This window comes from Barbus barbus (genome assembly GCF_936440315.1).
Source record: "Barbus barbus genome assembly, chromosome: 39".
Taxonomy (NCBI): Eukaryota; Metazoa; Chordata; class Actinopteri; order Cypriniformes; family Cyprinidae; genus Barbus; species Barbus barbus.
The window spans coordinates 22,855,790-22,872,723 of record NC_136717.1 but is presented as its reverse complement, the minus strand read 5'-3'; the positions used below and the strand labels follow the sequence as shown (position 1 = coordinate 22,872,723).

Below are 16,934 nucleotides of genomic sequence, written 5' to 3'. Positions count from 1 at the left end.
ATGCTGTTTGAAAAGTAAAATGCGAAAAGTATTGTCTTTTGTGCTAAAATCTTTTGTGCTCTCTCAAATTCATCTTTTTGTACAAAAAGCACCCCATGCACGAGCAGCTCTACTGCACACACAAACATATCGACTCACAGTGAGCTGTGTGTTTCAATGCCAAACTCATTTAAATATTGCCCACAGTTAATGATCCCTGCTTCTGAATGCACACGGGGATGGAACTGCAAAGAATTATTCTTCACAAAAATATGGATCTTTAAAAAACCATAACAGATATATGAACAATATAATTCCCAATTTCATGTGAACGAGAATGTCTTCCCAAATTCATTGTAATCATTATTTGTTTCAAAACATTTGAATGATTCAATGACTCCTTTCTGAAAGAATCAGTGGTTTTGAAAGAATCGGTGGAATGAATGACTCAATGAATCGCCACCTACTGGTGTAATGATGTAACCTGCAAAAACGGTAGCTAAAAAAATCCACCTTAATCTGGTAAACTGCAAACTGGTCATTTGTTATCATATTATTCTAATTTATTATCATAATTACAAACACACTGGTTTATAATGCAAGTACCTATAGCAGCTAATGAATCAGAATTCTTGCATATCCAAAGAAAATAAATTATGTATTGCAAAAATAAGGTGGATAAACCAATGTGGCTATAATTAACTAAAACTAAAGCTATAGATTTTTTTTTTTCCATTACTTAAAATAAAGCTGAAATAAACTGAAGCATTAACACTAGATTAAAAATCTTAAAAATTTGAAATGTCTTCAAAATAAGTTGAATTTGAAGTACTAAAATTATTCAAAGGTAATAATAATAATTTATAATACTGACAAGAGCACATAACAAAATACCTAAAACTTTAAAAAGTAAAAATAAATAACTATAACACTATACTATAACAGTGTTATAATAATAGTGTATTTTGTTGATTTATTTTCGTATTTTGTATTTATTTACTACTTTAGTGATCTTTTTTCTGGAATATTATATTTTTAATGCCAGAGAAAGAGAGCAGACGAGTGATACATCAACTGGGTCAAATGTCTCAGTTCCCTATCTTCTACGTAAAATTACTCAGAAACTGTTTTTACAGTCATTTTCACTTCATTATTTTTATTATACACATTACATTTGGATGGCAAGATGATTCTGCATTACTAGAGGGGTTTTCTAATATTTCTCACTAATATTAGCTCACATTTGAACGGATGGATGTCATCCTTGGTTAGTTTTCCCCATATATTCAATGTAAAATCTGGTTGCCAGGCAACAAAAAGAAAAAACCAACATTCCCCCAAGAGCTTCCCACATAACACATAATTGAATTGAAACACCTGAATTAAAATGCTTTATTCTATTACTGCTGTAGAGTAACTGAATCAATTAGCAGTTATTGTTTCTTTGCTGCCGTTGACGCCAGACATCACAGCCTGGGAGAAGCAGAACAGAAACTATAACAAGAAGCAGTATATCCGTCCAACTCACAGCTTCTTATGAATTTTTAGATTTCCAAGATGGATATCCCCGGCCCCGAATGGAAATGCTGTAAACATTGATTCCTGCCCACATTCATTGATTTCTTTCAGACTGACTCAGAGAGGAAGAAGAATCTTTTTATAGACATTTTCTTGAACATAAAACAGCCACAGCTGAGCATTTCTTTAGGGTGTTTATAGTTTCCAAACCTAGTGAGCCGCCCATCAGCATTAATAGGCATCTTCAGCATGTTTATGCTGTCTTATAAGGGATCATTCACATACATGTTTTCAAAAACAGTAGGATTGAATGCAAGGGTCTCCAGAGGCATTTCTAATAGCTAAATTACTTTACTACAATGCTAATAAAAATAAGTGAGATGCATGTATGCGGTGCATGTATGTAGTGTACTTCACATCTGTATAATATAATATATATATATATACTGCATAATATACTGTACAGCAATATTCATTAAATAAAAGGCCACTTAAAATACACAGAGAACACTTTCACAACTGTTTCTTTACTAAAATATTGTATATGCATATTCTTTTAAAATTTCAATAATAAGTAGCTCATTTGAAAAGTATGCTAAACTCATGCAGTCTCATGTATGAACACCATTTGAGAGTGTCCCAAATACTCAATAATGAGGTTCCATGATCAATGTTGACTTAAAAAGCAGCTCTCTATGTAGACAGTATACTGTCATGAATATGAAACTTAGTGTGTTTGGTATCATCTGCTGCCATTTTGTCTGTGTTTGCATTGATATTTCTATGATTAGAGTCAGAATGAAAGAATGCAGCCTGCCTCTCTATCAGAATATATTACTTTAAGACATCTTGGGGAGCGCTTTAAAAATGGATTCACTTTGTGGTGGGATGCTCTGTGCTGTCAGTGCGGGGGCATCAAGTCAATGGAGACGGCACAGACCGGCTCTGAATGAATGCAGAGATCTTGTGGTCTACAGGGTGGTACCGATATGGACAGGCGGTCTTGTCAAATGTAATAAAATGACGGTTTATTCAACAAAATGAAAAGAAATGTACAGATTTGACATGGCCGGAGCACCTCGTGTTACTGAAAATGTCCATACCGGGTGTGCCGATCACTGTTTTTACAGTCACATGTGTTTTTATGATCTTATTTTCATCATGTTGTTTCGGGAACATGATCGTATGGTGGTTGAGATTTGTGGTTATTCTGCAAGATTAATCAGCCTGCCTTTCCATCTCTCTCTCTCTCTCTCTCTCTCTCTCTCACGCACTGCAGTTCTGTGGGTCAGCAGAAAGACATCTCAGGGGCAGCGACAAGAAAAAAAAAAGAGAGAAGTGCATGAAATGATGAACTGCGTCAGAAGGTGGTAGTCACGCAACCCAAAGCAGTCAGAGCAAAGTAACCTTGGCCCTCAGCAAAGAGACAGGCCCGCTGTGCTGATGGCCAAGGCTGTGCTTAACCGACTGAATGAGCAAATTCATAATAGCATGGTGAAATCACATGGTACACACCTATCACTTTAAGCATTCAAGGGCAAGACGTCTATCAGTTTATCTACGCCAAACTTCAGTGTTTCAGCAATGAACGATCTCTTTAGTGGTGTTTGCTAAATGCAAGTGTCAATTTATATTAAAACTAAAATTATTACTGTCAGTTTGAAAGTATTTGGCATGATTGCTATACATACAATATAAGCATCAGTAAACACAAGAAGTGAAAAGAGGTCACAAAAATAGTAAAATAATAAATAAAACCTTGTAACATTGGGATTAGTAATATAAAACATTATTAGTATATTTTTATGTTGGGATTTCACCCCCATTATTATTATTATTATACTGATAATATTTATTTATTGGGGATCAGAATATCACAGACGTGGAGGTAGGCTTTTTCATTTGGTCCAGTAAGAAACAGGTTTGTTATAGTCAACTAAAACTAATCTAAACTAAACTAAATAATAATAATAATAATAGTAATACAATTTTTACTTGATAAAAAAAATAAAAAAATAAACAAAAACATTTCAAATAAAATAAAACATAAACACTTTAAACTTATTCTTTCAGTTGGGTTACTTTGATGAACTATAATAATTAAAACGGAATTTAATAAAAACAATTATAGACAAAATAAAAACTAAAAAAAACACTAAAAAATACAAAATTACTCAAATTTGTAAATTAAAATGACAACAACACAAAAAAATTACAAAAAAACTAAATGACTCAAATTTCACTAAAATTAAATTGACAACAGAAAATATAAAAATAAAAACTAACTGCATAGCAACCTGGCAACTACCCATAAGACAGGGAGAACAGATCACATCATAGTCAATCTGGTTTAGTGTAGGCATTGAGATCAGGAAATTTGCTTAGTCAAACTGAAAGTAATTTATCAGGAAAACAAGAATGCATAATTTCATCCAAAACCCCCATTATTTATAAAGCAAATCGGATACAGTAAACCTGCTTCCTGCTTTGCTGATACAATTCGACATTTATGACCCTTACGGCTGAATAAACTCTTCCGGAGGAGATGTAATACATTTAGGGAACAAACTTGGCAACATTTTCCAACCTACTTCAAGGCTAAAAGAAGGATGGGGGATATGAGGGGAGGGAAGTGGTGGAGGAAATGAAATTCATTCAGTTGTCCATCCCGAAGTCTTAAGTATCTGAATAAATGCCCAGGAAAAAACAGCGTGTGGGGTGGAAACCTGGAAAATGGTCACAAAAACACTGCCAAGACTCACCTTCTGCCAAGACAACACTTTGTGCTCTCACCAACAAAACAAAAACAGACAATGACAATGTTAATTCTATCGTCTCACATGCAGACAAGTCCACAATAGTGGCTAGTCTTTATTATTTTCTTATGGCCACCTAGTCATGAAATATAAAGCAAAAAAAAAGATAAAGATAAAGATGCATGTCTTTAATTCTAGAATGACAACAGCAGATTTAAAATAAAAATACCACACACTTTCAGCATTTGCCAAAAGTCAGGGTGCATTACTCCAGTGTATCCGACATGTAATGACTTGCTTGATGTATTTTTAATAGGTGTGATCAGGTTGTCAGCACATTGTGTTGGGTTTGATTTTTGCTGGGGAGAATACAGATGAATGAAAAGCATTAGGGATGATATTAAAGGAATAGTTCATCTAAAAATGAAAATTTTGCTGAAAATTTACTTACCCTTAGACCATCCAAGATGAAGATGAGTTTGTTTCTTCATCAGAACATATTTGGAGAAATTTAGCATTACATCACTTGCTCACTAATGGATCCTCTTCAGTGAATGGGTGCCGTCAGAATCAGAGTCCAAGCAGCTGATAAAAACATCACAATAATCCATAAATAATCCACACCACTCCAGTCCATCGGTTAATATATTATCAAATGAAAAGCTTTGTGTTTGTAAGAAACAAATCCATCATCAAGGCGTTTCAACTTTAAACTGTTGCTTCTGGCCAAAATATGCATGGTTTCATAATAATAACGCTTCCTCCATCCACTTCACTTTAGAACTGTTTTGAACCATTTTTGCTTGTAAAATGTGCTTGATCTGTGGATATTTCTCTCCTGATTTGTTACAAGCAATATTATGGATAGAGGACTAATATTTTAGCTGGAAGCAACAGTTTGAAGTTAAAAACATCTTAATGATGGTTTTGTTTCTTAGAAACATGTAGCTTTTCACTTCACAAGATGTTATTTGATGGACTGGAGCGGTGTGGATTATTGTGATGTTTTTATCAGCTGTTTGGACTCTCATTCTGACGGCACCCATTCACTGCAGAGCATCCACTGATGAGCAAGTGATTGAATGCTAAATTTATCCAAATCTGTGCCCATAAAGAAACTCATCTACATCTTGGATGTCCTGAATAAAAGCTCGGCAAATTAACGGATGATCTATTCCTTTAACGACAGCAGTAATCAAGTAATCAATCCATGATCTTTATTTTCAGGCTGCAGCATTGGAACCAACTATAGAGTTGTATGCTTTTAAGTCAGGAACACATAAACTCTACAGAAAATCTCTCTCCATGAGAGTAGGAAAGGTAAAGACTGCTTCAGTGGTACCTATATTCATTCAGTGCACCTGAGGAGACTTAGCTCCACCCATGTCATGTGACCTCATTTGAATTCTCAACAGGTTCTACAGTATCAAACTGTAGTTTTAAAAGCAGAGAAAAACCTCTTTTCTGTTTAAATATAGTATGAAATAAAAGTATTTGCATTGTAAATATTACATTACCCCAGACATACAACCCACTGAGATGCCTTCAAGAACACCTGACTTAAAAATTAATTTAATGAACTTAAAAAAGCACTACAAAACATCAAATAAACCAACTGCTTGTTGAATTTCTGGGCCATCTTTTGATTTCTAGCAGTAGTGAGTTAGGCACTGACCCCCTGCTAAGCCCCTCAGGGTGTCTCATCAATTTTTCAACAGACTTTACATATGGGATGAATATATATATATATATAAACCCATCACCCATTCATAACCAGTCTTTTTTCAGTGCTTTCATATAGCACTGAGCTGGTATTGCTCTCTATTGGAGAAATGCCACAACAGACTCAAAAATGAAGTGTTCACTCAGGCAAAACTAATTCACCCACATAAACTTATACAAGACTCATTCAGGTGAACAGAAGCCCAGAAGGCTTTCTTGATGTTTTATCCACATCCTATTGCACAACCTGTTGAGAATAGCATGAAATATGAAATCTAATTCCCAGGAATTCTAAAGGTCAGCCAAAGCAACAGTAATATTATCCTTTGGCTGCTTTTTCAAATAATCCACAGATCAGGTGGAAAAACAGAAAACCCATTATGATGTATTATGCTGCTACCAACATAGCACTGAATTAATTTAGGAAACACTAGAGGGATAAAATGAAATGCCGTGGGATACATTCCATGAAGTGCTTGCACCTAAATTTGATTTGCCTGATCTTGAATCTTCAAAAGAATCCCTTCATGCATTATGCAACAATGTCAGTTTACTCTGAATTTGGCAGGTGCTTGATTTGATCACAAGCAAGTATTTTGAAAGAGCTCCCTCTAGTGGTATCATTTATTAGGTCCTACTAAGATTTAGTTGTGCTTTGCATTTAAGGCGGGTTTTGTTATTTAGTTATTTGTTATTATCAAGTTGGGAGCTTTTGCTTGGGCACATAAACATAAAATAATATAATTATATTAACGTAAACATTTAATAATAGTACAGCTAATAGTAGAGCTTTACTGATATTAAAATCACTTCTTATTTAAATATATGTAAAATATTTTGCACCACTGGTGCAATTCATCTCTGAATTATGTTAACATGGGCTTATAGGCATGTGCAGGACACATGTGCAGCCATCTGGTCAAAGTGTTAGCATTGCCCTAAGTCCATCTGTTGCACTGATAACCATGTGTAACAAAACAGCACAATACTGCACTTATAATATGTGTTGCACGTGGTTAAAGATGTTGCACTTCTTTCATCCAGTATTCATTTTCTTCATGACTTTTTACTGCGAGACTTTGATCACATGATCAAATCACAACTAATCACAACTATGCACACTTTTGGTCCTGTGTACGCAGTAAACAAACTTTTAAACACACTCTAAAGGTGTATTTACACATCCTGCTCAAAATTTAAACTCAAAATGCTTCTTAAAAGCCAGACTAAATCATGTCTGCTCTGATCCACCTCAGCCACTAGTATCAAAGTAGTATGGTAGGTATATACTTGTAATTGCTGTAAAAATAAAATCTTTGATCAGCATTAAACAATAAGCATAAAGACACACGTCAGAAGCCTTCCGTGCCACCTTTGCAGTGTAAATTTAGCATAAGTTAATCACCAAGATAAAATCAGTGGTTTATTTCTGATTTGTCTGATTCAATAATCGATACATATGCATTACAGACGATGTTTCATTCATGTCTAAAAGGCAAAAACTATAAATGAAGGGCATTTTGGAATTATTACAAAGAAATGATGATGTTGAGTGCATGGTAAAAAGTTTCCAAGACAGTTTCAATGTTATCTAAATAGATTTTTATAAGTTTAAATGTGTTGGTTTTAATACACAAAAAACACGCTACATAAAACTATACAATAATAATATAACAGTGACTCCACCGGACTGGGACACCGGCAAAGGATACAAGTATCGCTTCTTATTTTTATTTATTTATATGTTTACTATTGAAATGTTGTTGTATGCATTTGTCAATTTTATTTAATTTCTGTATTTTCTTAAATGTGTGTGTATAGAATATTTAGTGTTAACTTTGAGTTTTAGTAACTTTTTCTTATTTGTAAATCTCAATAGACTATTTTTAGATACGGATCACAGCACATTATTATCGTCAGTGTTATTATTATTAATAGTAATACTGACGATAATCCGTGTGTAAACGTGCACTCGTGGAACCCGCATGAGGACCAAGGCTAAAGCGGAAGTCTGTCATATGTGATGACGTCGGCGCATCCTGAACCGTGATTGGTCCCGCTGTCTCCAGGTCCACGTGAGGTAACGCCTTTTTAAGCACGTCATCATCGGTCGTATAAAAGCGCTTCGCGGCAGCGCGGTGACGCAACCCTAGTTTGAGAGGGAAGATGTATCGCTCGCGCTCCAAGTCTAACACCGGAATCGCTTTTAATACTTTCCTTTTCACTGTGCCGCTGGAATATATTAAACTGAAAAGACATTATAGTAAAAACTGGTCGTGTATTGGTTGACTTTAGGCGCGGAACTACTAATTTAAGCAAAATGCCACGGGCCAAGAAAAGGAGCGGCAAAGGTAGGTAGCATGGAAATGACCGGTTTTTTTTTTTTTTTTTTTTGCGGCCTGATGCGCGGTTTGAGTTCTGGGATTTGTAGTTCTTTACACGCCGACCGCGTAATGAAATAGGAGGAAGAGAACTACAACTCCCGTTACTACGTGACCCGCTTTGGTTGACCGCCAGGAGTGTCTTTCTTTTGACACAAACAAAAGAATTATATAGTGCGAGTCCTGGAAAGCAGAAAATGTACGTTGGAGTTTCTAAACGCGGTGTTTGTTTTTAAGGGAATGTTATTTGGTTTTAAATATTATGGTCTGTATAAACCGTTGGTAGGATTAATTAAATTTATCAAATGACGATATATAGAACAAACTAATAAGATTAATCATACTATACTACATGACAATAACAAAACAATAATCAACTTTGATCATTTAGGTCGAAATATGATTGCTTACGATTAATAAATTAATTACTGTGTATCATATAAGATCGACTTTATGTGAAATGTCAAATAGGAGGAAGCTGCTATAATATTTTGTGTAAACTTTCAGCTGTCGGTGTGTGTTTGAGGTTATTTCAGGCCATGCTAGGCTGCTTATATAACACCGGCCTGTTTGGGACCAAACCGAGCAGAGGAACAACGAACCAGGAAACAGTCCAAATGTTTCAGCTATAGACGTGTATAAATCAGTCTGTAGTCTGTTATTAAATGTTCTCAGCCCATCTGGTCGCTGGGTTTGCACAGGCCTTTGAGAAGGAGAGACTGCGTTTACTGGCAGCCTGCTGTAGTCCTTCACACGTCCCACGTTTGTTTATCTGTATCTCTGCTGTACTGTTCGATGTCTAGATGTATTCACTCTTGTCTGAGAAGTCCCACACAGTGGCCGTTTTGTTTGCATAAGTTATAAAGTAGACGTTACTGTGTCCTCTGACCTTGCCAAACAGTATGAGACACTTTGTACCTTTTGCAGATGTCCGGCCTGATAACACGTGGCTGAATCTATTAAATACATGCACTCAAAATGGTCCTATAAGGTCAAAGTTATGCACACCCATGTCTTATGATGACCGTCTGAAATTAGTTGGAAAATGCATTTCTCTGTAAGTGTTATTACAGGGTTGGCCACTGTTTAAAGGGTTCAGAAAATGAGATCACTTTGTTCTATGAAAGTTAATCGAAAATATACTACTAACGTATTCCAATTTTGGGGTTGGTAAAGTTTTTTTTATTTTATTTTCTTTAAATGAAAGAAATGAATACTTCAGCAAGGATGCACTGAATTGGTGAGAAGTGACAGTGAAGACATTTATAACTTAAGGATTTCCATGAAATATTTTCAATTTTATCACCATTTCTGCAAAAACTATTTTCAACAGAAAATAAGTGTTTCTAGAGCAGCAAATAAGCATAGAATGATTTCTGAAGGATCATGTGACACATGACTGGAGTAATAGCTGCTGAAAATTCAGTATTGCATCACAGGAATACATTATATTTTAAAATAGAAAAATGTCATTTAAAATTGCAGTAATAGTTTACAATATTACCGTTTTACTGTATTTTTGGGCAAACAAATATCCAGGGTGAGCATAAGAGACCTTTTAGAAATACTAAAAAGATTGTACGATTCCAAAAATACTGTAACTTTCAGAACTTCTAACTTCCCCATTTAAAGGCACATGAATGCATTAATATGCTGTTTATACATTCATCTGTTTGGTGAGGTTATGCTGCTCTATAACACTTTTATTTTAAGATTACTGAATGCAACAGATTCAGAGCCATGCTGAAAATGTGCTGATTAAACGATGTGATGCAGCATTGCAAAGAGGTTTTTATTAAATAATTTATAGTGTATCTGGTTTTGCAGGAGGACAACAGGGGAATGTCCAGCCGTTCAGTGATGAAGATGCGTCTATTGAGACCCTCAGTCACTGCAGCAGCCTCAGTGAAAGAACCAGTGGAGCAGAGGAAGGTATCTGTGGTCTCATTAGTTTATTACAATACAGTGCAATGCAAAAGCATGGATAAGCTCTTGTGTAGAGCTTAAACTAAGAAAGCAACATTTGACTAGCTCTCATCCTGTTTGACAGCCGGTGAAACTGAAGAAATGGCTCAAGAGGACTTCCAGTACAAACTGAAGGTGTACATCGACAGCACAGTGGATAAGAGGTTTGTTCATTCGGATTTCTGATGTTAACTGTGCTTGATTGTTTAGAATAATCCATTTCTGCTAAAACCTCAAGCCTGCAGCAGTCTGAACGGAGTAATTATGTTACCCCTCTAGTGCCAAGACCAGACAAGGTGCCCTTGATGGACTAAAGACTGCCATGGCAACCAAAATCCTCTACGAATTCATCTCCGAGAGAAGGATGACCATCACGGACAGCATTGAGCGCTGCTTGAAAAAAGGTTGGCTTCATTTGTGCTTTCGAATATTTGGAAATAAACTCTTTCTCTAGATGTTACCATGACTTCAGTGTAGAAAGTTAAGTTGGCTGTTTGCATTTGCAAACCAGGTAAAGGAGTGGAGCAGTGCGCCGCAGCCTCGCTGGCGTGTCTCCTGTGCATCCAGCTGGGGTCTGGGATTGAGAGCGAAGAGGTTTTTAAGACCCTTAAACCTGTATTTAAGACCATCCTCAACGATGGAGCAGCTAACATTCAAGCTAGACAAGCTGTAAGCAGTCGTGCTCCTCTACTGCGCCTTAAAGAATTCAAATGATTTCACAATCCAGCAAATCTGAGCTTGTAACAATGTTCATCTCGACTTTTTCTAGTGTGCAACAAGTCTAGGCCTTTGCACTCTTGTAGCAGAAGATGATATCATGGTAAGTTTGGCAATGAAAGCTATAGTACGGTCTTTTACTTTCAAGTGGACATCGGCCTTAAAGGGATATTTTACTCGGAAACAAAAAAGAGAAAATAAATAGCACTTTTCTTGTAATTACAAACCCAGATGCTGTAAATGGTTTACTGTGGACTATAAAGGTTTTTTATTTGTAGACTTTATATGCAGTGTTTTTGTTTTTTTTCATACAATGACCATTCATCCTAATTGTGCTGGTTTTAAATTATCTTTAGTCAACTTTGAATCCATTTGAGGGTTTTTATCCAAAACAAGCTGCTTAACACCTCGTATAGTTTTTAATATTGCTGTTTTATTGCATTTGAACTTGTTAGTTGCCATGAAAATAGCCAAGGAACCTGTCATGGCATTAAACCACCAACCATCATGGAAATCATCAGAATGAAAACAGATAATTGAATCGGCGTGCTAAACTAGGTCATCTGAGAACCATGTCATTTGTGAACTGTTCAGTCTTTTGAGCTAGTACTTTCCAATTAACTGGTTCTCAAATCCGATTGACAGATTCATTCTGAAATCTGGTCCATGGTTCAAGAGTGACTTAATGATCCAGTCAAAGTGCTTCCCCAGTTAACCGTAAACATGTGTTGAGCAGTTTTTCCATGCACTTAGACATGTTGACGCCACAAAGACTTTCAAGATTCACACCTGATGTTTGTGTCACCTCCAGGATGTGTATGCCACTATGGAGTGTTTTGAGAGCCTCTTCACTCACTCATACATCAGAGAAGATGGAAGCAGACCTTCTGTGAATCCTCAAACCACACAGCTCCACACAAACGCTCTCCTGTCCTGGGCTCTGCTGCTTACAATCTGTACCGGCAGCCACATCAGAGCCATTGCACAAAAGTAAGTGTCTTAAAAAAACACTGTTTTTAGACCTTAGATCCTTGATGGAAGTCACAAACGGCTCTTGAAATGTTGGGACCTATAAACTAAGGTACAGCAATTTCCCAGGTTTATTCCAAGCTAATTTTACTGTTTTCAGACATCTCTCTAAACTTCCGCGTCTGCTGGATAACGACAACGTCAACATGAGGATTGCTGCTGGCGAGACCATTGCTCTCCTGTTTGAGCTCATCAGAGATGTTGACCCTGTAAGTTGTGTGTTTATAATAGTAAAATTATATAAATTTATTTTTATTTAATATGAAAATCTAAACTATTTAATTATTTAATTTAATAAATTAATATTAACATTTAATATTTTAATATTTATTTGAAATTGTCAAATTAATGTCATTAAGTATTAAAATGTTTAAATATTGAATCGAAATGAGAAATTTAAATTAAATATTTTAATTTAATAATGTATTGAAATTAGTATTCAAGTATTTAATTGCAAAATATTTTACTTTTGTTTATTTAGAAAATACTAAGTAACTTTTATTTAAATATTAATTAATATTAATTTAGTTTTATGTAGTCATAATATTATAATTAATTTAATGTATTTAACTTAATATACATTGCAAAATAATGTATACAAAATAAAATAGTAATAGTTTAGTGCAGCAGTTCCCAATCCCAGTCCTTGCCCCCCGAAGGCAAAAACAATTAGTTTTTATTTGGAGTTTTTAAATTTAGTTTCTAATATAATGTGACCTGTATCTTCACAGGAGTTTGATTATGATGGCTTGGAGCCATTGTGTGTGAAGCTGAACGCTTTAGCCACCGACTGCAACAAACACCGAGCCAAGACCGATAAGAGGAAGCAAAGGTCTGTCTTCAGAGATGTCCTCAAGGCCGTAGAGGTGAGATAGGAAGTGAACAGTTGTCATGGTTGACAGACTCCTGGGTGCTGCAGCTCAGACTCTGACCTCTCTTCTGTGTCTGGAACAGGAAGGGAATTTTCAGAGCGAGACAATCCGCTTCGGCACAGAGCGAATGGTCATTGACAGTTGGGTGAGGAAGAGGACTTATGACACCTTCAGAGAGTTCGTTGGCTCTGGGATGAACTACCATTTACAGGTAAAGCTCTCAGATGTTGCAAATGGATCCAAAAAAGGGGTCTTTTGAAGTGATTATTAAAGTAAAATTTGACCACAGGCGAACGAGTTCATTAGGGACGTGTTTGAACTGGGACCACCGATGTTGATCGACTCTGCTGCTCTGAAAGCCATGAAGAGCTCCAGACTGGAGAGGGTAGGAAAGCTGTTTGTTTTCCACGTGTCTATTTTTATTTATTATTATTTTTTTTTTTGGCTGTATATTTCAGAAATTATAGGTTTTGATTATATCCTTTTGTTCTTGCAGCACCTCTACAATGCAGCTGCGTTTAAAGCTCGAACCAAGGCCAGGAACAAGTTTCGGGACAAAAGGGTGGATGTTGGGGAGTTTTAAAGTTTTGTAAAGCACATTTTTATTTATTTTTTTCATCTTGTTTAAGTCTTTTGATTCTTTGCATTCCTAACGTGGTCTCTTTTTATATATACATCTGTGTAAAATGTTACTACTTCCTATCTATAAATTCACTTTCTCTTGGAGTCTAATTTGTTTGTTTATATATTGCTAACATCAGATCATGTTTTCTGTTTGTGTAGTTATAGGTCCTGTAATGTTATGAATTGCACAGTATTTATGAGTATTGTGTAAGTGGAATGTCAAGATGGGATGTACTGTAGTGACGAGGCTGTACCTTAAAAAAAAAAACAGATGAATAAAATTAGATGAAGTTGTTGCCCCCTATTCAAAAGTCCTGCTTTGTTTTCTTCAGTTTCTGTCATGATTATGGATGACTCCTTTTAATAAGTGACGAGGCCCCAAAGAAATGGCTAAATTAGACATCCTGAACCTTCTCTGCACTGAATTTGTTGCATTGTTGGCTTCATTCACAGTTGCCATGGACACAGATTCACTGAAGCTGAAATAACAATTTGATGTTTTGTAACTGCACCATATGACATGAGGACGCTGTCTTTCCCATGGTTATGATAAATAAAATGTATAGATCATATGCTATTCCAACTGATCTAAAGTAACTGATCTGCTTTTTTTTTTTTTTTTTTTTTTATGCCTGCTCATTTATGCATTTAATATTTAATTGGTTAATGTCCCGGTTTTGTCTTTGACTTATTTGCATTGATTTGACCGCTCTCTGTAGATCCCGCCTTCTCGCACGCTATGATTGGTCGATTATTTGCAATGCCTGCACGCTATTGGTCAAACGACTTTTCAGTCATTACCTTTAGCAAGTCATGAAAACAATAGGAAACCAAAGCCGCAAACGGGACATTTTTTGACAATTTAGAAATGCCGCCCAGGTTATGTCCCGAAAAAGGAGGACACACTAGACTAGGTTAAATTTGGAATAGCACACATGTTAACATATCTAAGAAACGGTTTAATACTAAATTATCACTGCTGCATACTGTGCACTACAGCCCATATGCTATACTATTTTTTTTTTTTTTTTTTTTATGTGAAATAAAATAAAATTCAACAGTTTAAGTCAGTGAGTGGCATCCTGTTAGCAGTTTTAAAATGATTACTCTGCATTTTTAATCCAATTTGGTGTACGAGCACAATGCATCATGGGATACTGTATTTAATTTGCACATGCATTGCATAAAGCTACTGCACGTTTTGTTATAGGTCATGTGGTTGAAAATTCACACAGGCTGCTTTTGCAGAATATACATATTGCGTACAACAAATAGGCCTAGTAAAAGTAGCATGGTAGTAGTATGCTATTCTGAACAATGTTTTAATTTTCACACACACACTTGAGGAACTATAGGATACTTTATTTCATATATTATAATTGAAAACATGTTTTGTGGTTTAACAAATGTCAGTGTCAATCTATTCAATAGAAGATTGATTCCTTTAATCATGGTTGGATTGTTAATGTTCCTATCCGCCTCAGTTCAAGAGTGTCATGCATGTCAGCATAACCCAGGTCAGCAAATAAAGCTGTGTATCTCGTTCAGTAAACATACAGCAGCATCTCTGAAGCAGCTGGTGGTGCAGACCTGATGTTTCCTGACAGAACTCCTCCTCTCTGGTCTGCTTCCTGTTGCCACCGTCCTGATGGTTCAGACTGAGCGGCATGAAAAATTAATCTGTAGATTAGAGTTATTTTGTGTCAGAGCTGCACTGCACACAAAACAGCATCTTCACAGACTTTTGCCTTTGGACTTTCCATCTCTGATCTCCAGAATACCATAAAACACTCAATTCAAGTTTCTCCCTGGTCTTTTTTTCCTCCAGGTTTTGAATAAATAAGGTTCAGGAAGCTACCGTGACCCACATATTTCATGTCCTGATGGCACAACGGTGGCCTCATGTTTATGTGCGACATCCATTGTGGTATAATTAGCTTCCTTTGACCTAAAACTCAGAAAGTAGCAGCCGACAGGAGGTTTGAATTCTGGGACAGTGTGAGAATCTGTTGAACTCGGAATGATCTTTTCAACAATGTGTCAAAATTAGATGTCTGGCTTCAAACCAGCAAAATACCCATGAAGACCTCAAAATACATTGAGTTGTCAGATCTTTGACTCCCAATACAAGATTCACAGGCCACATATTATAACCAGTAATATTTACTGTAAAATATTTGAATGAATTAATATTATAACAACACTATAATATTATACAATATATTAGTAAAATAAATAATAGATGTTATATTATAGAAACAAATACTATATTGCTGCATGTTATATCATATCAATATTTATATAATTAATAATGAATTAAAATACATTATATTAATTCATTATATTTGTAAAATAAATATATAGTAAAATATGTTTGAATGTATCATTAATTTGTCAAACAAAGCTCTGCTGTTGTAGATTATGTAAAGCTCGTGAACCTAAAATATATTTTGGTTCGATTCGAATCAGTCATAATCGAAAAAATGACTCGGGGTTCCGTGAGGGAATCATTTGTAAAACTCACGACTCAAACGAATCATTTTGATTGACTCATTTAAAAGAATCGGTTCTTAAAGACTATACTGTATACATCCAGTAGAATCTTTCAACGGTTTTAACATCATTAATTTAAAGTAAAGTTAAAGTCTTCTCGCTGCTTATAAAGATGGCTTTAATCAAATGTATTAAATTGTGAGAGAGCAGCAGGTGTTTTCAGGTATGTTTGAACCCTATATTTCAATTTATGCTAGAACATCTGCGAAAATGTTACGTTCATTAATTAGCACGGGAGAACCTAGCATAACACTGGTGTAGCTATTTGAATACACAACGGTTCTTTGTGTACTATAGATAAGTTAGATAGATAGATAGATAGATAGATAGATAGATAGATAGATAGATAGATAGATAGATAGATAGATAGATAGATAGATAGATAGATAGATAGATAGATAGATAGATAGATAGATAGTAGTTTAACATAAGGCACTATCAGATTTACCTGAATCCTTTTTTGCTTTGTTTTCGGTTTATTTAAGCAGTTAGGGTTATTTAAGTAGTAAAAAAAAGAATGTGTAATAATTTAACTAACTGTTTACACCTAAATTAAGGTTTGTGGTGCGTTATGAAGATGAAAACAGCTCATTGTGTACTACATTTGATTTTAATCAACAGTTACCTGCAGTAGCTGAATCTTCCAGCAGATGGCAGCTGAATACTGTTGAGAATGTAAGTCCCTAAACTCATCATCTTAATGAGGTTACATCATTAATTATCCTACAAACACATTCACACAGCAACTTATTTCCATTAATACGTGTCAATTACTTCTACATGTTTAGACGGATCACCTAATACTTAAAGGAGCCTTT

The 16,934-nt window shown here is 35.5% G+C and overlaps 1 protein-coding gene across 2 annotated transcripts; it reads left to right on the top strand.

Annotated features, from left to right (window-relative positions):
- Positions 1 to 8,104: 8,104 nt before the first annotated feature.
- LOC306858353 (interferon-related developmental regulator 1-like) lies at positions 8,105 to 14,158 on the top strand. Of its 2 annotated transcripts, none has more exons than XM_079398857.1 (12): positions 8,105 to 8,326; positions 10,184 to 10,288; positions 10,407 to 10,485; positions 10,601 to 10,725; positions 10,833 to 10,990; positions 11,091 to 11,141; positions 11,850 to 12,028; positions 12,168 to 12,276; positions 12,799 to 12,933; positions 13,022 to 13,150; positions 13,229 to 13,324; positions 13,436 to 14,158. In XM_079398857.1, the coding sequence occupies exons 1-12, from the start codon at positions 8,296 to 8,298 to the stop codon at positions 13,520 to 13,522; spliced, it is 1,284 nt and encodes a 427-aa protein (XP_079254983.1). In that variant the 5' UTR covers positions 8,105 to 8,295; the 3' UTR covers positions 13,523 to 14,158. The 2 variants fall into 2 exon arrangements, with proteins under 2 accessions (XP_079254983.1, XP_079254984.1); XM_079398858.1 differs by lacking the exon at positions 8,105 to 8,326 and adding an exon at positions 8,497 to 8,555.
- The last annotated feature ends 2,776 nt before the right edge of the window (positions 14,159 to 16,934 follow it).